This window comes from Rutidosis leptorrhynchoides, chromosome 6 (genome assembly GCF_046630445.1).
Source record: "Rutidosis leptorrhynchoides isolate AG116_Rl617_1_P2 chromosome 6, CSIRO_AGI_Rlap_v1, whole genome shotgun sequence".
Lineage (NCBI taxonomy): Eukaryota > Viridiplantae > Streptophyta > Magnoliopsida > Asterales > Asteraceae > Rutidosis > Rutidosis leptorrhynchoides.
In genome coordinates this window covers 198754193-198777575 of record NC_092338.1, presented here as the reverse complement: position 1 = coordinate 198777575, position 23383 = coordinate 198754193, and the positions used below count along the sequence as shown (strand labels likewise).

At 34.0% G+C, this 23383-nt stretch overlaps 1 protein-coding gene across 1 annotated transcript; it reads left to right on the top strand.

Moving 5' to 3' along the window:
* The first annotated feature begins 4953 nt into the window (after nt 1–4953).
* Nucleotides 4954–6720, top strand: LOC139853167 (putative F-box/LRR-repeat protein 23). The gene is made up of 2 exons (XM_071842547.1): nt 4954–5397; nt 5882–6720. The coding sequence occupies exons 1-2, from the start codon at nt 5087–5089 to the stop codon at nt 6402–6404; spliced, it is 834 nt and encodes a 277-aa protein (XP_071698648.1). The 5' UTR covers nt 4954–5086; the 3' UTR covers nt 6405–6720.
* The last annotated feature ends 16663 nt before the right edge of the window (nt 6721–23383 follow it).

Here is a 23383-nt window from a genome sequence, read left to right as displayed (position 1 = left end):
TAATTGATTTCGTTGCGAGGTTTTGACCTCTATATGAGACGTTTTTCAAAGACTGCATTCATTTTAAAACAAACCATAACCTTTATTTCATCAATAAAGGTTTAAAAGTTTTACGTAGATTATCAAATAATGATAATCTAAAATATCCTGTTTACACACGACCATTACATAATGGTTTACAATACAAATATGTTACAACAAAATAAGTTTCTTGAATGCAGTTTTTACACAATATCATACAAGCATGGACTCCAAATCTCGTCCTTATTTAAGTATGCGACAGCGGAAGCTCTTAATAATCACCTGAGAATAAACATGCTTTAAACTTCAACAAAAATGTTGGTGAGTTATAGGTTTAACCTATATATATCAAATCATAATAATAGACCACAAGATTTCATATTTCAATACATATCCCATACATAGAGATAAAAATCATTCATATGGTGAACACCTGGTAACCGACATTAACAAGATGCATATATAAGAATATCCCCATCATTCCGGGACACCCTTCGGATATGATATAAATTTCGAAGTACTAAAGCATCCGGTACTTTGGATGGGGTTTGTTAAGCCCAATAGATCTATCTTTAGGATTCGCGTCAATTAGGGTGTCTGTTCCCTAATTCTTAGATTACCAGACTTAATAAAAAGGGGCATATTCGATTTCGATAATTCAACCATAGAATGTAGTTTCACGTACTTGTGTCTATTTTGTAAATCATTTATAAAACCTGCATGTATTCTCATCCCAAAAATATTAGATTTTAAAAGTGGGACTATAACTCACTTTCACAGATTTTTACTTCGTCGAGAAGTAAGACTTGGCCACTGTTGATTCACGAACCTATAACAATATATACATATATATTAAAGTATGTTCAAAATATATTTACAACACTTTTACTATATTTTGATGTTTTAAGTTTATTAAGTCAGCTGTCCTCGTTAGTATCCTACAACTAGTTGTCCACAGTTAGATGTACAGAAATAAATCAATAAATATTATCTTGAATCAATCCACGACCCAGTGTATACGTATCTCAGTATTGATCACAACTCAAACTATATATATTTTGGAATCAACCTCAACCCTGTATAGCTAACTCCAACATTCACATATAGAGTGTCTATGGTTGTTCCGAAATATATATAGATGTGTCGACATGATAGGTCGAAACATTGTATACGTGTCTATGGTATCTCAAGATTACATAATATACAATACAAGTTGATTAAGTTATGGTTGGAATAGATTTGTTACCAATTTTCACGTAGCTAAAATGAGAAAAATTATCCAATCTTGTTTTACCCATAACTTCTTCATTTTAAATCCGTTTTGAATGAATCAAATTGCTATGGTTTCATATTGAACTGTATTTTATGAATCTAAACAGAAAAAGTATAGGTTTATAGACGGAAAAATGAGTTACAAGTCGTTTTTGTAAAGGTAGTCATTTCAGTCGAAAGAACGACGTCTAGATGACCATTTTAGAAAACATACTTCCACTTTGAGTTTAACCATAATTTTTGGATATAGTTTCATGTTCATAATAAAAATCATTTTCTCAGAATAACAACTTTTAAATCAAAGTTTATCATAGTTTTTAATTAACTAACCCAAAACAGCCCGCGGTGTTACTACGACGGCGTAAATCCGGTTTTACGGTGTTTTTCGTGTTTCCAGGTTTTAAATCATTAAGTTAGCATATCATATAGATATAGAACATGTGTTTAGTTAATTTTAAAAGTCAAGTTAGAAGGATTAACTTTTGTTTGCGAACAAGTTTAGAATTAACTAAACTATGTTCTAGTGATTACGAGTTTAAACCTTCGAATAAGATAGTTTTATATATATGAATCGAATGATGTTATGAACATCATTACTACCTCAAGTTTAGTAGGTAAACCTACTGGAAGTGACAAGAAATGATCTAGCTTCAAAGGATCTTGGATGGCTTGAAAGTTCTTGAAGTAGGATCATGACACAAAAACAAGTTCAAGTAAGATTTTTGCTCAAATTAAGATAGTTTATAGTTATAGAAATTGAATCAAAGTTTGAATATGAATATTACCTTGAATAAGAAAGATAACCTACTGTATATAACAAAGGTTTCTTGATCTTAGATGATTACTTGGAATGGATTAGAAAGCTTGGAAGTAAATTAGTAAACTTGAAGGGATTTTTGAAGTATTCTTGAAGTGTTCTTCCTATGATGATTATAGCTTGATTCTTGAAGTGATTTTTGATGAAGATGATGATTAACTACTGGAAAAATACGTTCATAATAGTGTGGGTGTGTTGAGAGAGAATTAGAAAGAGATTTGGAAGTGAAATGGAGTGAATGATGAGTGTTAATTGGTGAGTGGTGAGTGGGGTTAAAAGGAGTTCTAGTTAGTTGACTAGCTCATGGTAGAAGTTAAAATTGATTAGTCATACATGACATAATCAAGAGTGGAATCCCATGCTAGTTCCTATTGGTATATACCCATAGTAAGTACGTTTTGAAGCTGTGTATAATACGGGTAAGAATACGACTAGAATTCTTGATGAAAGAAAAGAATGGGAAAGTAACTGTAACCATTTTCGTTAAGTATGAGTGTTTTGATATATGTCTTGAAGTCTTCCAAAAGTATTTTAATACATCTAAATACACTACATGTATATACATTTTAACGGAGTCGTTAAGTCATCGTTAGTCGTTACATGTAAGTGTTGTTTTGAAACCTTTAAGTTAACGATCTCAATTAATGTTGTTAACTCATTGTTTATTATATCTAATGAGATGTTAAATTATTATATTATCATGATATTATGATATATTAATATATCTTAATATGATATATATACATTTAAATGTCGTTACAACGATAATCGTTACATATATGTCTCGTTTCGAAATCCTTAAGTTAGTAGTCTTGTTTATATGTATATAACTCATTGTTAATATACTTATGGAGATACTTACTTATCATAATCTCATGTTAACCATATGTATATCCATATATATATCGTCAAGTCGTTTTTACAAGTTTTAACGTTCGTGAATCGCCGGTCAACTTGGGTGGTCAATTGTCTATATGAAACATATTTCAATTAATCAAGTCTTAACAAGTTTGATTGCTTAACATGTTGGAAACATTTAATCATGTAAATATCAATCTCAATTAATATATATAAACATGGAAAAGTTCGGGTCACTACACTTTGGTGGTGGGAAAAGTTTTGCATTTGATTATGGAGGATGGGCCTCGTTTTGGGCTACATCTCAACGTTGAAAAAACAAAAATTTTCTGGCCTACGGAGGATCCTCGCAGCAGGCAAGTAGGTGTCTTTCCTCCTAATATTGCTCGGCCTTTAAATGGTGTTAAGTTGCTGGGGGCCCCCGTAAGTTCCGATCCTGGTTTTAGTAGTGAACTGGTGATGCTAAGGGTGACCAAGTCCATTGCGCTTATGGATAAGGTTGCTAAGCTTGATGATCCTCAGTGTGAGTTGTTGTTGCTTAGGGCATGTACGGGAGTTTCTAAACTTTACTTTACCTTGCGTACTTGTCCTCCTAGTATATTAGAGGCGGCTCAACGCGCTTTCGATGGAGCCCTTCGATCTTCCTTGGAGCGTATTGTTACTGCTTCAGGGCCTGGGTTTGGTGATTGGCAGTGGCGGCTTGCCACCTTGCCATTTGCATTTGGAGGGCTTGGTGTTTATTCTGCGGGAGATGTTCGTCATTATGCTTTTCTGGCTTCTCGGTTACAGTCTGCTGGGTTGCAGACCAAGCTCCTACGTCATGCGGGTATTGTTGGTCTTGGTCATGCTTTTGAAGATGCATTGGGTCTGTTTAATAATACGGTTGGGTTTGATATTTTAGGTAACCCGAGTGAGGTCGATGCCCCAATACTCATGAAGAAATTGGCAGATGTTTATTTCACAAAGGTTACCGCTTCTGCAGAATCCACTTTTTCGTTATCTCCCCGACAATCGGCCTTATGGAAATCACAGCAGGGTGTTCACACCTCTGCTTGGCTAAGGGCAGTCCCTATTTTGGGGTTGGGTCAGACGATGAACTCAAAGACTTACCGATGTGTGTTGTGCTACCGGTTAGGTGTTCCATTGTTCTATATCTCGACGGCATGCTCTGCCTGTTCAAGGGTTTTTACTGGGGATATTTTCGGGGATCACCCGGTGTCTTGTGCTGGTATGGTGGGTATTAAGCATCGACATAATATTGTTCGGGATTCCCTTGTTGATGTTTGTTATCGATCTGGGATTTCTGCGAGAAAGGAGGTTGACATTGGGTTGTCTGGAGGGAACGGCAGGGCCCTCAGACCTGTAGATGTGTTACTTTATTCCTGGGATTGTGGTCGCGATGTCTGTGTTGACTTGACAGGGTCTTCTCCTTTGACACAGTCTGGGCTTTCTGACTTTGTCCCTGGACGTGCTGTGGTTGAGGCGGCTCGTCGGAAGCGGGTCAAGTACGAATCTTGCTGTCAGGCGATTGGTTATGGTTTCATTCCTTTCTCATTTTCTTCCCTTGGGGAATTAGAGAAGGAGGCTATTTCTTTGCTTAAGCGGGTTCAGAAGAGTTCGATGGCGCAAGATATTGGTGCCGGTGCTGCTGCTCATATTTTTACTAGGATAGGTTTTGCTATTGCTAGAGATGTGGGGCCCAGATTGTCTCTAGGCTTCCCACTAATTTTTTGTAAGTTTTAAAACTTTTAAGTTTATTATTATTATTATATTATTATAATAATAATAATAATAATAATAATAATAATAATAATAATAATAATAATAATAATAATAATAATAATAATAATAATAATAATAATAATAATATAAAATGTAAATACTTCATGTAAAAAAACTTTATACTCCGTACATCTTTAAAAAAGTGGAATCTAAATAATTCAAGTTAGAAAACTTTAATACATCTTTAAAAAAGTGGAATCGATTCATTTCCCTAACTTTACACCAGGAATTTAATTTAAATCGAATCTAATCAAAGGTGTTTGAATAGCAAAAGAAAAACATCTATAATTAGGTAGAAAGAGATGTAATCAAATCGTTAAACCGATCATCGCTGATATGGCGTCAACTTCTTCAACTCCAAACTGGCTAGAAATGCCCCACGAACTGATGCTAACAATATTCCATAAACTTGGCGCTGTTGAAATACTGGAGAACGCCCAACTAGTTTGCACAAATTGGCGTAGGGTTTCCAAGGATCCAGCGTTGTGGAAAGTAATCGATATGAACAAATCAATTGATAGTTTGTATATGGATGAAGTTTATGTGGATCTTACTAAACAAGCAGTGAATCGGAGCTCCGGTGAATTAATTGCTATTATTATGAAGTGGTTTTGCACCGATGACCTACTTCATTATATTTCTCAATCGTATGTGTTTCTTTCATCTGGCTTTTTAATTTTGATTTTGTATTTTTATTATTGCGTGTTTATCGAATTGTGAATTTTGGCACACAAATTGTTATTCAAATTAGTATCTCAAACACTTGAAATATGAAGTCTGACTCAATCTGGATATGGTAAGGGGATTAGGATATATGAATATGCTTAATAAATTGAGACAATCTCCAAAACTTATTGTTGGAGTCTACTTTAGGTTGAATTATCTGTAAATAATCTAAATAGCTTTCAAATTTCTACAATTCACACCAAAATTGCGATTGCGATGTCAACATATAAAACATGATTTTAATTTAATAGCCCGTGCGTGTTACAGCTGCTTCTAATGTATTTCTGACACGTGTAGGCAGCCAAAAACGAAAAGGTTTACTCCGTTTTATGCTTTACACAACCAGTAAGTTCTTTATTTTTGTTCTAGCAGCTTCTCATGTATTTCATTGTAACTTATGCACAGCTCAAGTAAGTTGCAATGTTTATGCCTTTCAAACTGCTTCCATATTACTGGTTGTGGCTTGAGTGACACGGTAAAAAGGCTAGCACAATTGGAACACCTTTACGTCTACCATACCTATATAGAGGGGCAAGACATTGAAGTGATTGGACTGAATTGCCCTCATCTCAAGTCCTTCAGGTTAAACAGAGAGTTTCACGGAAACAAAATTGAATCCCTTGATGTTGATGCATGTGCCATAGCAAAAAGCATGCCTGAGTTACGCCATTTGCAGCTACTTGGGAATACAATGACCGATGAGGGACTTCAATTCATACTAGATGGCTGCCCTCTCCTTGAATCCCTTGATGTTCGTAAGTGTTTTAACCTTAATATTGCTGGGGACTTGGTACAACGATGCAAGAAACAGATCAAAGATTTTAAGTGCTCTACTGAAGATGACTTCCTTGAATATCGCCTTCAAGAAGAATATGAAAATTACAGTGATGGTTCTTATGAGAATTATGCTGATTACTACTCTGATTAATTACTTCTTTTCTTGGTAAGCTGAATTTCTTATTGTGGATGCAACGTATTTTCGTTTTTTGTGTGACTGTGTTGGTTTGTTTTGGGTGTTGTTTGCAACCTAATTATGTGTTAGTTGTTATGGAGCTATGGAACTTTGGTTGGAGATGTCTAATGTTGTTTCATAGTTCGAGTCAGACGAATAGCCAATCTTATTTATTTGTCATTTGTGTTTTATCTGTTTAATGGTTTAGTTTCAGGTTTGACCAAAACTAAAATGAGCATTATTGTTGAGTAACTCGATCCAAATAACCCAAATAAAATCTGAATCCATATTCAGGTAAATTTCAATAGCTTAATAATTACATCCGTTCACGTCATACACTTTGATGACTGGAGGATTTAGTTTAAGATTATTTGTTTTGAAGTTGATAAATTTACAACTTTTATTGCATATTAAGATTAGTTTGTCTTTTTTTTTTTTGTTCTAAAGATAAACTATATTAAAACAATAGCTTACCATAATTAAGTTTGTAAGCTCTCATTAATTAATTACAAAGTATAATTGTTCCTTTTTTTTAATATCGACTTTTCTTATATAATTTTGACAATAATATCATTTAATGGCAGGTCTGAATTATAAAAGGAGAATTATATTATTTATAGGAAACTTTCATCATAAGATAGAAAAGCTACAAACATACAAACCTAGGAAAGGAAACTAATAAACACGACAACAATGCAACTAAGAAAAAAAAAACAAAAAAAGGAACCGAGAACGATAAAAAGATCAGCGCAACCCACCTACGAAAAAAACCACACCAAAAAATTCTCGAAGGACCACCCCCACCGAACAAACTATCCAGTCTTTTGAAAATTCTCGACTCAACATTAGAACTCTTAGACTTGTTCTATCGCGGCGTGAGTCATCTGATGTGGCGACCCACATCAATTTCTGACGCCGTTAACCTATGTCAAATTCTGACTCCTACCAGCGTGAGTTGGATATTTGACCTGCACAAGTTCGAGCGTGAAATTACATACCATCCAATCACATGCTTTTATATTTTATATTTATTTTTTAATTTACTTTTTTACCACTCAATTTCTAATCAGATTTTATCACATTACCCTACCAATATTTGACACGAAATTTTGACATTTAGGGTTAACGGAGGTCAAATAAAGTCACCATCAAAAACTTACTTTTTCACTAAAAAGTACACAATTTGACTCTGACATCACAGTCAGGGTTAGGAATAGTCTTATCAATACTCTGTTCATAAATGAAGTGAGAAGGAACTATAAAATACTCCGTAACAAATTGGCTTGCTAACAAATTGGTTTATCCAGGTTGTTTACCATACGTATCTGCCAGACCTTATATTTTTTTGCGAAAAATAACTAATATATTAACGGGGAACAATTCATCAAATTATTGAAAGCCCGAATGAAAGTACAACCAAAACGACAAGCCAACTTAACACGCTTGCAACTAAACTAGAAACCACAAAACGAGCTAAGCACACTAAACAAGAGTAAACTAAGCAACAAAAACACTAGAAGGACGAAGAACAACCGAATTAAAAACAAACCAAGACAAATAGAAAATGTAGACCAAGATTAGGTCCCATCTCAAGCACCGAAAATGTAGACCAAGAGCACTGAATCAAATATCCTTAATGAACGCCGAATAATCCTTCAACTTAGCTCCTTGAACGGTGTGATTAATCGAACGAGTGTAAAATTGGTACTCTCATTATCATATCTAAAATTCATCGTTACTGATTTCCATTCCAGAAGAATTATATCGTCCTTTAAGCATAATTAAATACTATGAATTCTAAAATGATTGGGGGAGGCATGGCACCCCAATACTCCCCTACTAGCTCCGCCATTGTCACCAAATGTTATAAGAGTGCTCTCAATGGTGACATACTTCCTCCCAAGGACTAGCGGCCACATCAGCGCCATATCAACACTTCCTCATCGGGACTAACCCAGAACTAAACACTACCAACAATGACATACTTCCTCAAATAAATTGGGACCCACTTAAATTATTTAATTAAAGTATTTACAAGCTTTAATATTAATAGTACAAGTAACATATACATATACATCCGTCCACAATTCTGCTCAAAAAAGGCATGGAAAAGGGCGAAATGGAGGGCGGCCACCTGGGCAGTTGCTTGGACGCGTTGCTGCCATCGGCGCCCACCTAGGCCGATGGCTGAGCGGCTCCTAAGACCAAGCCGTTGGGAGCATTCTAAGTATACAACTCTTAGTTGTAGGGTTGTAGCCACTGAAAATAATCATGTCAATACTTATAGGACCCACAATAAGCACATATGTGCAAAAACAATTACATGTTGTGGCATGGTTGTGCCAAACAAGTCCATCCGGAACTTCGAGCAAAGCATATCTCTCCAAATTTAACAGAATCATATACTAAATGTGGTTCAAACTAAAGCTCTTATAGCCTAAGTAATAACTTCCAACCCTGCAAAATACAGAAACAGAAATAAATACTTGCACTGCAAATGAATGATGCACCATTTGTTATAGGTATGAAGGTAAAAATGTAAAGAAGTAAATGAAGGAAGTCTGACTCAGCTTGCATATGGTATGGGGAATAAGATATATGATTATTTTACTTTAATTAGTTACTAATTATTATTTTTTGTCTTTCTGTTCTACCAATCTTACTTTATCTATTGCAACTTGTGTACAACTCATGTAAGCTGCAATGTTTATGCCTTAAGGCTTGTAGGAAATTATGTGTTTTAGTGGGTAAAGAATCAGTAACCGGATTGATCCTAGAATCGTGTGAACACTTTATTAATAGAGTATTTCGACCCACTTGGCCACGAGTTACAAGAAATCACTATTAGGATAAGACTAGTATGAACAATCTTTCTTGACCAAAGAATATTTGTTCTTGCAATTGTAGATTGTAAAATCTGGAAGTTTGAATGTTGAAAGTGTGCTTAGAATAATCAAATTATGTAGTTAAATCTCTAACCCTTCATATGAAAATGACTCCATATATTTATAATGGGTCAAAAGGTGCAATAAAGTGTTGCAACCTTTCAAAATGGTCATAAATAAATGACACAACACTTGGTAATCAACACCTTTGAAATTGTGTTAAAATAGGCTTAATGTCATAAGGAAACCGTGCCTTAACTTTCAGAAAACCTGTACAACTCTTGGTGAACCGAAGTAACTTTTCAGTCAAAAGTTACCACTCTTTTAATGCAGTCTGTATGTGGCACGACGTGCCACTTCACTTCTGCCATTTTCAGTCACCATGTGGCACGAAGTGCCACTTTCTGGCACGGCGTGCCACCCCCTGTTTTTGTCAGGTTCGCACGGTTTAAACCTTTCAAACATTACCAAGCGCATTTTCGATTTTCACAATCTATCTCACCCTTTACGAACGTGTACTCCACGCTTCACCGAATCCGTTTAGAGTATCGATATATCACTTTCACTTTCAACCTAGTAAATCCAATTAACTAAAATGTGTATTGTCCGATTTCACTAAAATCGCCAACATTCCCCTTATTTTAGTGTAATCCTTGATTTACTAAAATATAAACTTACAGTCAAACCAATGCGTAAATGGAAATGTCACGAAGATTGAATTTCCACCTTAGTATATTACACATGTCAAGAATTCAAAAATCAGGTTGCTCGTAATGTTTGAACCCTTCAATCCATTTGAAAACTAGACGATAATATACACATCGGTTTCGTACTTTCTACAATTAACCCGACACTTTTATAAGCCATGTGTTCCAATGCTCTCATGAACATATCAAAAGCTAAGTCCAAGCTTTCTTGAGGCGGCAAAACCTCATGTTCACATTGGTAGTTTTCTTTAATCTTGCTCTCGCGATGCAAATTTTCAAGAAAACTATTAAGAAGTATTAAACTTCAATCTTCTTTATCTCACGGGCCTGAACACATACTTTGGGATCATATATTAAATGTGTTCCAATCTTCAAATAGTTGGCTTTTCACATTGAATTCAAGCTCATAGCGTTGTACTAGAAGGGAATTGAGTATCCCACTATGGAAGATTTAATGGACTTCAATCCCAGAACATTAGCCAACTTATGCGCACTACCGGCTAATGCTTTTATCAAGTGATATAGTCAAGTTTGTTGTGATCCAACAAAATCCAAATATCACTCCATCCGTGATAAACCTCACAAAACACAATTTGTCTAAGGAATAAGTGTCTAGACTTTCACTTGTTCAATTAAATACATGCATTTGTCACATGACATCCCATAACTAGGGATCACCATGAACTTTAATCTCATTCTTTATGACTTCAATCAATTTCCTTCTTTTCCAATCCTTTAAACCAAGAATTTACCAAGTTCTTATTATACCATAAAAAAATTGTGAGTACTCAAATCACTTGATTGATTAGTCATTGCACATGTCCACTTTTCACAAGTTACTAATGTAAACCTATATTTTGTACACCCTTGATAATGTATCCTCATTATACTTGTGTAAGCAATTATTATCTTACATTGGATGAAGAGATTATAATTATAAACTTACATTAGTCAATCCACTTCTAAAACTAAGAAGACATGACAATTAGTTAAAAATGTCAATAGTCTCATCATCAACTTGTTGATCCAAGATACCTCATCTATACCAAGTGTAAAAACCAACAACTTGTAGATGTATAATCCACTTGATCACCAGTAAACTCGATACAATTTAAATATGCTTTAAGGATTCCCATTGTGAATTAAACCATAATCGATGGTTAGCGTCTATAAGTATTGAAATACTTAAACCACGATAAGTTATCCTAGACCTTGCTTGATCTTTCCAACACTATGCTATATTGGTCACTTGATGTCATCACATACATCATACCACCAATTTCCAAAGCATACCAGTATTTGGAAATAATTAAGCAACATCTAATCCTTTTCATATTAAAACATATACGTTTCACTAACTTGTACCATTTTGATGGACCATCAAATGATTTTTAGGACATAACTCACCAATGAATAAAGACTTCATGGTAATTTTATTTGGAAACAAAAAGTCACTTCACAATAATACAATATTATATTATGACTTATCCCACGGATTATTACTATCCGTTAAGTATCACAACATTTACCACCAATTAGGCCATTTTCTTATAACAATCACAATTATTAACAACTCATAATAAGTATTCATGTCAATCATCCAAAAGAATATAATTACAACTTTTTTTATTGACACTACCCATTCATGTATAGAGTGATATGCAATGCATCTAAATGCAATATTTTATTTTCATTGCATTTAAGTCAGTGGCATGAAAGTGTACCAAAATTAATCAAAAGGTTATTACCCTTAAATCTGATGGTGCACTTTTCCATAGATTCTGATTATTTCTCCCATGTATGCACTTAAGTCATGCTAGGAAATTAATAGCCCCAATTGCAATAAGTTGGGATGTTCTCTTTAAACCAACCGTCACAAATAGAGAAAGAAACGCAATATGCAAATTGACTATTAGACCATTCGTAATGGTGAGCAGTGTTACTTTTGGTGTCACTTGTCTTTTTGTACTTTTTTGATGAGTAGGACGTGCTACTTTTCTGAATGGAGTAGTGGTGGTGTTTATTTTTTGGTGTTACTTTAGTGGAATGCTGATGTGACATTTTATTTTTTCTTTTTCCTTTTTTATTTAATTGTATTTATATTATTTATATTATTATATGTTTATATTTATATTTTAAAAATATTTTTAAACTATAACGGCTACATTATCAACCGTTATTTTTTTTTTTAATTTAAAACGGCTAGTTTTTACTCCTATATATACAACCGCTCTTCTCAAATCATAAACACATACTTCATCTCTTCTAAAACTCTCAAACCATAACACACAATTCGAAATGAGCCCGTTGAATGTTGTTAAAGTTCATTACGGAGGTGAATTTGATCGCGAATTGATGAATTATACCCCGCACGCAAAGAGATTATTACATGGATGTTCGTAAGTGTCCAAATTATATGTCGTTGCTTGAGTTGCTCCAGCGAGACATAATCTACTCCACTAAACAAATCTGGTTTTTAAAAAAACCAAACGCTCCTGCCTCGCTACTAGAAGAAGATCACGATTGGTTTGGTGTGATTGGGCGAGTCTTGTTACGTAACCAACCAATTACGCTTTACACCGAATGGATTGATGAAAGCTACACCATTGAGGCAAGTGAAGATGAAGATGTACCTGAATCTCAGCCGTGGCAGCAACAATATTCGCGATTACGAAGATTGATGAATGTGTTTGTTGAAAATAGCCGTTAGGAATTAAAGTAATCTTTTTTAGGAACTATGTCGTTTTTCAATTTTTAAGAAATAATGTAATCGTTTTAGGAATTATTATAATAAACGACTATATTTTATGAAATACCAATCTATCATTTCAACTAAACATGAATTACAATAATTGAAATTACATAATTTTAAAATTCATTAATGAAACTATAAAATACATAACAAATTACTCATTATTATTAGCGGACTGAAAGTAAGGTGATAAGTTCCAAACGTGCTCGGTTAAATCCGCCTCTAACTTTTGGTGAACTTGCTTGTCTCTTATTTCCTTAACTCTTGCATCTCGATCCCTCAAATCCCGTTGCAACCTTCGTGGTGGGTTCCTTTCTATCATTCTTTCTTCTCTCCTTCCAATAGCAAAACCGTTATTTTCTTGAATCATGTTATGTAATACAATACAAGCATACATATGTCTTCTAATTTTGTTGAAGCCTTTAGATCTTGCCGAAGTCTTTAACATTGCAAATCTTCCCTGTAATACTGTAACAACCCTCACTTTTTGACTTCTAAATTACTGAATTAACCCTAGGGTTATATGTCTGACTATATGTATTAAGGGTTGTTATATACAATTAAATATTGACCGAATAGTAATTTTTAGTCAACAATGTACGCTTAAATAAAAAATATATTATTAATTTATATAATTTGACATAATTTAACTAAGTATATAAACTTTGTATCACTTTTATTATTTAGTTAATATATTTAACTATATAATAAATCCAATTATATATAAATGTAATAATATTTATAAACTTACTAAAGCTATAGTTTAATAATTAAAATCATAATTATTACTAAAAATACAAAATACCGAATTATTTATTATTTTTATGCAAAATTTGTATTTATTAATTAAATAAATAAAAATAAAAAAAATAAAATAAAATATTATTGACAAATATTCTTGGAAAAACATTAAATAAATTTGTTTAGTTACATAAAAAAAATCTTTAAAATAAAAAAATAAAAAAATAAATAAATTACTTTTTAATTAAAAATTTTAATGGAAAAACTACTTTTATTATTTTATTTTGTGCATTATCCCATTACCTAACATTTAATACTTTTTAATTTTAAAATTCCATTAAAAATTAAATATTTCTTTTTCTTTTAATTATTTTATTCTTTTTACCTAATTTTTTCAAGCATAAATACCCCTCATTTCTCATTCAAACTCACACCAAAATTTCTCTCATTCTCTCTTTGAAGTATTACTACTAGTAAGTATTCTTTTCTTATTTTTTATTTTTTTTTTACTTTTTACTTTTTTAATTTTTACTTTTTACTTTTTACTTCGGTTATTATTTTACCGAAATATGTATTAGAGATGTATAGATCTTCGAACTTTCTTGACGAATGGTTTCTATGAGATTCTAGGCAGAGGGTTTGGATTTTCGATTTAAAAGGTCCTATGGCTCAAGCCCCTAGATCTAAATTAGCCATTCGAAGGGAAAGGGGTGATTGGAAGCTTATCTAATACGGCAAGTATCCTAAAATGGAAAACATTGATAAAAGTAGAAACTCTCTAGTCATAGAAACTTAGTAAAATAAGAAACTTTCTAAAAATAAAAACTTTATAAAAATAGTAACTTACTAGGAATAGAAACTTAGTAAAACAAACTATACTTAAACACATACTTAAACTTAAACATGGGCAAAACACTTAACTACTCTTAAATGTCAATAGGTTGACTTTCCTGCTCACTCGTTCAACTCTTTATTCTGAGGAATAACTCTCTCTCTACTTACTAAGGTGAATTCATAGCCCTCTTTAATTGCTAGCAAACTTACTTATTTTTACTTGGGGTGAGACACATGCTGTTTTTACTTTTTACACTTTAGACACAAGTACCAAACTGCTAAACTATGCTATACCCGGCTATGTCCGACTAAGTCCCTACAGTGATATTTTTAATTGCTGCGGCACGCTTAATTATTGGGGGTAGGCCTATCGGGAGTAACGTCCCCGATACATTTGACCAAGTCATTGTATTACTTAATAATGAAATTAAACTGACAAGGATAGACACAACTTGTCATGGGGCAAACTTGAACGTTTAGTCTAAATATCACGCATTGGCATAACTTTTTGATCCTGCGGGAGATCAACTTTACAAACTAAATCTTGTGGTCTAAAACAATGACAAACTTTTTGTTAAACCTATGAACTTCACTCAACCTTTTTTGGTTGACACTTTAGCATGTTTTGTCTCAGGTGCTGTTTGATTCAAGCTCTTATACTTACTGCTTATGTGATGCTACTTGGACATAGGATCAAGAGATATCGCATTTATTACTTCTGCATGTGAACATTTACGATATTGTTATTCCTGTCATTGTAACGATATTTCATTTTCCGCTGCGTACTCATTAAAGTTAAATTCATCATTTAGTATTATTCTCGTTTATTATAATATGTTGGTATGTTTTGATATTAGTGACGTTCCTTCCAGACCCTATTGGGAGGACGTTACAGATTGGTATCAGAGCATAACCAGGCTGTTATAGAGAACCAGGATTGCATTTTTGTGTGTGCCTTATGTGTTAGCTAGGGTGCCTTAGCAATCTAGGAAACTATAACGTTTCCTGCCTTAGACTTAAAGCACTTAGGATTGCCTTATAATCTTAACAACCTTGCTTTGATAATCTTGACTTAAAGATTCTAATCAAAGTCTCTTTCCTAATGTTAAGATGTCAAGCTCAAGAATTAATAAACCAACTCTCATCAAGCCAACCGAAGACGATACTAAAGGGTCTTCCACTGAAAGATCAGTCCAAAGTCCACCTTATGGCTTTGGTGGTCCTCATTCACCAAACTATAGCCCGGATACTCTACCTGTTTTCCCTAATTTTCACTCGACTCAAGGATCTGAAAGCGAAGGAGAAAGGTCTGCTAATTCTGCTGACTCTGGCTCTTTTCACTCATTGGTACATAAACCGATGAGTACTCCCGAATGGGATGCACTTCAAAATCTCCCTAACTATGACAGTAACTTCTCAAATTACGAACCTGAAGAAGAGCCAATTGAAGAATCGTCTGAAAAGCTTCAACCCTTAGAAACTAAAAGATTAGTAAAAGTAGCCAATGGAAAGGTCATGCATGAAATGTCCCGTTCTTATTGATTAAAAACGTTCCATATTAATTGATTTCGTTGCGAGGTTTTGACCTCTATATGAGACGTTTTTCAAAGACTGCATTCATTTTAAAACAAACCATAACCTTTATTTCATCAATAAAGGTTTAAAAAGCTTTACGTAGATTATCAAATAATGATAATCTAAAATATCCTGTTTACACACGACCATTACATAATGGTTTACAATACAAATATGTTACAACAAAATAAGTTTCTTGAATGCAGTTTTTACACAATATCATACAAGCATGGACTCCAAATCTCGTCCTTATTTAAGTATGCGACAGCGGAAGCTCTTAATAATCACCTGAGAATAAACATGCTTAAAACGTCAACAAAAATGTTGGTGAGTTATAGGTTTAACCTATATATATCAAATCATAATAATAGACCACAAGATTTCATATTTCAATACACATCCCATACATAGAGATAAAAATCATTCATATGGTGAACACCTGGTAACCGACATTAACAAGATGCATATATAAGAATATCCCCATCATTCCGGGACACCCTTCGGATATGATATAAATTTCGAAGTACTAAAGCATCCGGTACTTTGGATGGGGTTTGTTAGGCCCAATAGATCTATCTTTATGATTCGCGTCAATTAGGGTGTCTGTTCCCTAATTCTTAGATTACCAGACTTAATAAAAAGGGGCATATTCGATTTCGATAATTCAACCATAGAATGTAGTTTCACGTACTTGTGTCTATTTTGTAAATCATTTATAAAACCTGCATGTATTCTCATCCCAAAAATATTAGATTTTAAAAGTGGGACTATAACTCACTTTCACAGATTTTTACTTCGTCGGAAAGTAAGACTTGGCCACTGGTTGATTCACGAACCTATAACAATATATACATATATATCAAAGTATGTTCAAAATATATTTACAACACTTTTAATATATTTTGATGTTTTAAGTTTATTAAGTCAGCTGTCCTCGTTAGTAACCTACAACTAGTTGTCCACAGTTAGATGTACAGAAATAAATCGATAAATATTATCTTGAATCAATCCACGACCCAGTGTATACGTATCTCAGTATTGATCACAACTCAAACTATATATATTTTGGAATCAACCTCAACCCTGTATAGCTAACTCCAACATTCACATATAGAGTGTCTATGGTTGTTCCGAAATATATATAGATGTGTCGACATGATAGGTCAAAACATTGTATACGTGTCTATGGTATCTCAAGATTACATAATATACAATACAAGTTGATTAAGTTATGGTTGGAATAGATTTGTTACCAATTTTCACGTAGCTAAAATGAGAAAAATTATCCAATCTTGTTTTACCCATAACTTCTTCATTTTAAATCCGTTTTGAGTGAATCAAATTGCTATGGTTTCATATTGAACTCTATTTTATGAATATAAACAGAAAAAGTATAGGTTTATAGTCTGAAAAATAAGTTACAAGTCATTTTTGTAAAGGTAGTCATTTCAGTTGAAAGAACGACGTCTAGATGACCATTTTAGAAAACATACTTCCACTTTGAGTTTAACCATAATTTTTGGATATAGTTTCATGTTCATAATAAAAATTATTTTCTCAGAATAACAACTTTTAAATCAATGTTTATCATAGTTTTTAATTAACTAACCCAAAACAGCCCGCGGTGTTACTACGACGGCGTAAATCCGGTTTTACGGTGTTTTTCGTGTTTCCAGGTTTTAAATCATTAAGTTAGCATATCATATAGATATAGGACATGTGTTTAGTTGATTTTAAAAGTCAAGTTAGAAGGATTAACTTTTGTTTGCGAACAAGTTTAAAATTAACTAAACTATGTTCTAGTGATTACAAGTTTAAACCTTTGAATAAGATAGCTTTATGTGTATGAATCGAATGATGTTATGAACATCATTACTACCTTAAGTTTCTTGGATAAACTTACTGGAAAAGAGAAAAATGGATCTAGCTTCAACGGATCCTTGGATGGCTCGAAGTTCTTGAAGCAGAATCATGACACGAAAACAAGTTCAAGTAAGATCATCACTTGAAATAAGATTGTTATAGTTATAGAAATTGAACCAAAGTTTGAATATGATTATTACCTTGTATTAGAATGATAACCTACTATAAGAAACAAAGATTTCTTGAGGTTGGATGATCACCTTACAAGATTGGAAGTGAGCTAGCAAACTTGAAAGTATTCTTGATTTTATGTAACTAGAACTTGTAGAATATATGAAGAACACTTAGAACTTGAAGATAGAACTTGAGAGAGATCAATTAGATGAAGAAAATTGAAGAATGAAAGTGTTTGTAGGTAGTTTTGGTCGTTGGTGTATGGATTAGATATAAAGGATATGTAATTTTGTTTTCATGTAAATAAGTCATGAATGATTACTCATATTTTTGTAATTTTATGAGATATTTCATGCTAGTTGCCAAATGATGGTTTCCACATGTGTTAGGTGACTCACATGGGCTGCTAAGAGCTGATCATTGGAGTGTATATACCAATAGTACATACATCTAAAAGCTGTGTATTGTACGAGTACGAATACGGGTGCATACAAGTAGAATTGTTGATGAAACTGAACGAGGATGTAATTGTAAGCATTTTTTGTTAAGTAGAAGTATTTTGATAAGTGTATTGAAGTCTTTCAAAAGTGTATAAATACATATTAAAACACTACATGTATATACATTTTAACTGAGTCGTTAAGTCATCGTTAGTCGTTACATGTAAGTGTTGTTTTGAAACCTTTAGGTTAACGATCTTGTTAAATGTTGTTAACCCAATGTTTATAATATCAAATGAGATTTTAAATTATTATATTATCATGATATTATCATGTATGAATATCTCTTAATATGATATATATACATTAAATGTCTTTACAACGATAATCGTTACATATATGTCTCGTTTAAAAATCATTAAGTTAGTAGTCTTGTTTTTACATATGTAGTTCATTGTTAATATACTTAATGATATGTTTACCTATCATAGTATCATGTTAACTATATATATATCCATATATATGTCATCATATAGTTTTTACAAGTTTTAACGTTCGTGAATTACCGGTCAACTTGGGTGGTCAATTGTCTATATGAAACATATTTCAATTAATCAAGTCTTAACAAGTTTGATTGCTTAACATGTTGGAAACATTTAATCATGTAAATATCAATCTCAATTAATATATATATATATACATGGAAAAATTCGGGTCACTACAGTACCTACCCGTTAAATAAATTTCGTCCCGAAATTTTAAGCTATTGAAGGTGTTGACGAATCTTCTGGAAATAGATGCGGGTATTTATTCTTCATCTGATCTTCACGCTCCCAGGTGAACTCGGGTCCTCTACGAGCATTCCATCGAACCTTAACAATTGGTATCTTGTTTTGCTTAAGTCTTTTAACCTCACGATCCATTATTTCGACGGGTTCTTCGATGAATTGAAGTTTTCGTTGATTTGGATTTCATCTAACGGAATAGTGAGATCTTCTTTAGCAAAACATTTCTTTAAATTCGAGACGTGGAAAGTGTTATGTACAGTCGCGAGTTGTTGAGGTAACTCAAGTCGGTAAGCTACTGGTCCGACACGATCAATAATCTTGAATGGTCCAATATACCTTGGATTTAATTTCCCTCGTTTACCAAATCGAACAACGCCTTTCCAAGGTGCAACTTTAAGCATGACCATCTCTCCAATTTCAAATTCTATATCTTTTCTTTTAATGTCAGCGTAGCTCTTTTGTCGACTTTGGGCAGTTTTCAACCGTTGTTGAATTTGGATGATCTTCTCGGTAGTTTCTTGTATAATCTCCGGACCCGTAATCTGTCTATCCCCCACTTCACTCCAACAAATCGGAGACCTGCACTTTCTACCATAAAGTGCTTCAAACGGCGCCATCTCAATGTTTGAATGGTAGCTGTTGTTGTAGGAAAATTCTGCTAACGGTAGATGTCGATCCCAACTGTTTCCGAAATCAATAACACATGCTCGTAGCATGTATTCAAGCGTTTGTATCGTCCTTTCACTCTGCCCATCAGTTTGTGGATGATAGGCAGTACTCATGTCTAGACGAGTTCCTAATGCTTGCTGTAATGTCTGCCAGAATCTTGAAATAAATCTGCCATCCCTATCAGAGATAATAGAGATTGGTATTCCATGTCTGGAGACGACTTCCTTCAAATACAGTCGTGCTAACTTCTCAATCTTGTCATCTTCTCTTATTGGCAGGAAGTGTGCTGATTTGGTAAGACGATCAACTATTACCCAAATAGTATCAAAACCACTTGCAGTCCTTGGCAATTTAGTGATGAAATCCATGGTAATGTTTTCCCATTTAAATTCCGGGATTTCGGGTTGTTGAAGTAGACCTGATGGTTTCTGATGCTCAGCTTTGACCTTAGAACACGTCAAACATTCTCCTACGTATTTAGCAACATCGGCTTTCATACCCGGCCACCAAAAATGTTTCTTGAGATCCTTGTACATCTTCCCCGTTCCAGGATGTATTGAGTATCTGGTTTTATGAGCTTCTCTAAGTACCATTTCTCTCATATCTCCAAATTTTGGTACCCAAATCCTTTCAGCCCTATACCGGGTTCCGTCTTCCCAAATATTAAGATGCTTCTCCGATCCTTTGGGTATTTCATCCTTTAAATTTCCCTCTTTTAAAACTCCTTGTTGCGCCTCCTTTATTTGAGTAGTAAGGTTATTATGAATCATTATATTCATAGATTTTACTCGAATGGGTTCCCTGTCCTTCCTGCTCAAGGCATCGGCTACCACATTTGCCTTCCCTGGGTGGTAACGAATCTCAAAGTCGTAATCATTCAATAATTCAATCCACCTACGCTGCCTCATATTCAGTTGTTTCTGATTAAATATGTGTTGAAGACTTTTGTGGTCGGTATATATAATACTTTTGACCCCATATAAGTAGTGCCTCCAAGTCTTTAATGCAAAAACAACCGCGCCTAATTCCAAATCATGCGTCGTATAATTTTGTTCGTGAATCTTCAATTGTCTAGACGCATAAGCAATCACCTTCGTTCGTTGCATCAATACACAACCGAGACCTTGCTTTGATGCGTCACAATAAATCACAAAATCATCATTCCCTTCAGGCAATGACAATATAGGTGCCGTAGTTAGCTTTTTCTTCAATAACTGAAACGCTTTCTCTTGTTCATCATTCCATTCAAATTTCTTCCCTTTATGCGTTAATGCAGTCAAGGGTTTTGCTATTCTGGAAAAGTCTTGGATGAACCTTCTGTAGTAACCAGCTAGTCCTAAAAACTGGCGTATGTGTTTCGAAGTTTTTGGGGTTTCCCACTTTTTAACAGTTTCTATCTTTGCCGGATCCACCTTAATACCTTCTTTGTTCACTATGTGACCGAGGAATTGAACTTCTTCCAACCAAAATGCACACTTTGAAAACTTAGCGTACAATTCTTCCTTCCTCAATACTTCTAACACCTTTCTCAAATGTGCACCGTGTTCTTGGTCATTCTTTGAGTAAATAAGTATGTCATCAATGAAAACAATGACAAAGTTGTCAAGGTATGGTCCACACACTCGGTTCATAAGGTCCATGAACACAGCTGGTGCATTAGTTAAACCAAACGGCATGACCATAAACTCGTAATGACCGTAACGTGTTCTGAAAGCAGTCTTTGGAATATCATCTTCTTTCACCCGCATTTGATGATACCCGGAACGTAAGTCAATCTTTGAGTAAACAGACGAGCCTTGTAGTTGATCAAATAAGTCGTCAATTCTCGGTAGTGGGTAGCGGTTCTTGATGGTAAGTTTGTTCAACTCTCGGTAGTCGATACACAACCTGAATGTACCATCTTTCTTCTTGACAAACAAAACAGGAGCTCCCCACGGTGATGTGCTTGGTCGAATGAAACCACGCTCTAAAAGTTCTTGTAATTGGCTTTGCAGTTCTTTCATCTCGCTGGGTGCGAGTCTATAAGGAGCACGAGCTATTGGTGCAGCTCCTGGTACAAGATCTATTTGAAATTCAACGGATCGATGTGGGGGTAATCCCGGTAATTCTTTCGGAAATACATCGAGAAATTCTTTTGCAATGGGAACATCATTGATGCTCTTTTCTTCATTTTGTACTTTCTCGACGTGTGCTAGAACAGCATAGCAACCTTTTCTTATTAGTTTTTGTGCCTTCAAATTACTAATAAGATGTAGCTTCGTGTTGCCCTTTTCTCCGTACACCATTAAGGGTTTTCCTTTTTCTCGTATAATGCGAATTGCATTTTTGTAACAAACGATCTCTGCTTTCACTTCTTTCAACCAGTCCATACCGATTATCACATCAAAACTCTCTAACTCTACTGGTATCAAATCAATCTTAAATGTTTCGCTAACCAGTTTAATTTCTCGATTCCGACATATATTATCTGCTGAAATTAATTTACCATTTGCTAATTCGAGTAAAAATTTACTATCCAAAGGCGTCAATGGACAACTTAATTTAGCACAAAAATCTCTACTCATATAGCTTCTATCCGCACCCGAATCAAATAAAACGTAAGCAGATTTATTGTCAATAAGAAACGTACCCGTAACAAGCTCCGGGTCTTCCTGTGCCTCTGCCGCATTAATATTGAAAACTCTTCCGCGGCCTTGTCCATTCGTGTTCTCCTGGTTCGGGCAATTTCTAATAATGTGGCCCAGTTTTCCACATTTATAACAAACTACATTGGCATAACTTGCTCCGACACTACTTGCTCCGCCATTACTCGTTCCGACACCATTTGTTCCTTTCGTTCTATTAACCCCTGGTCTGTAGACCTCACACTTCACCGCGCTATGACCACTTCTTTTACACTTGTTGCAAAATTTGGTGCAGAACCCCGAGTGATACTTTTCACACCTTTGGCATAGCTGCTTCTGATTGTTGTTGTTGTTGTGGTTATTATTGTTGTTGGGATGATTGTTGTAGTTGCTGTTGTTGTTGTTGTTGTTGTTGGTGTAGTGACCCGAACTTTTCCATGTTTATATATATTAATTGAGATTGATATTTACATGATTAAATGTTTCCAACATGTTAAGCAATCAAACTTGTTAAGACTTGATTAATTGAAATATGTTTCATATAGACAATTGACCACCCAAGTTGACCGGTGATTCACGAACGTTAAAACTTGTAAAAACTATACGATGACATATATATGGTTATATATATAGTTAACATGTTTTTATTATAAGTATGCATCTCATTAGGTATTTTAACAATGAGTTATATACATAAAAATGAGACTATTAATTTAAGAAACTCGAAAACGATATATATAACGATTATCGTTATAACAACGTCTTACTAGGTACATATGAATCATATTAAGATATTGATACACTTGGTTAATTATGTTAAATGATAAGTAAATATATTATTAAGTGTATTAACAATGAAATACATATGTAAAAATAAGACTACTAACTTAATGATTTCGAAAC

Coding starts and splice junctions, on each gene's coding strand:
- LOC139853167 (XM_071842547.1), top strand. CDS start 5,087: ATGGCGTCAACTTCTTCAACTCCAAACTGGCTAGAAATGCCCCACGAA. Junction 5,398..5,881: donor CTTCATTATATTTCTCAATC/GTATGTGTTTCT, acceptor ACTTATGCACAG/CTCAAGTAAGTTGCAATGTT.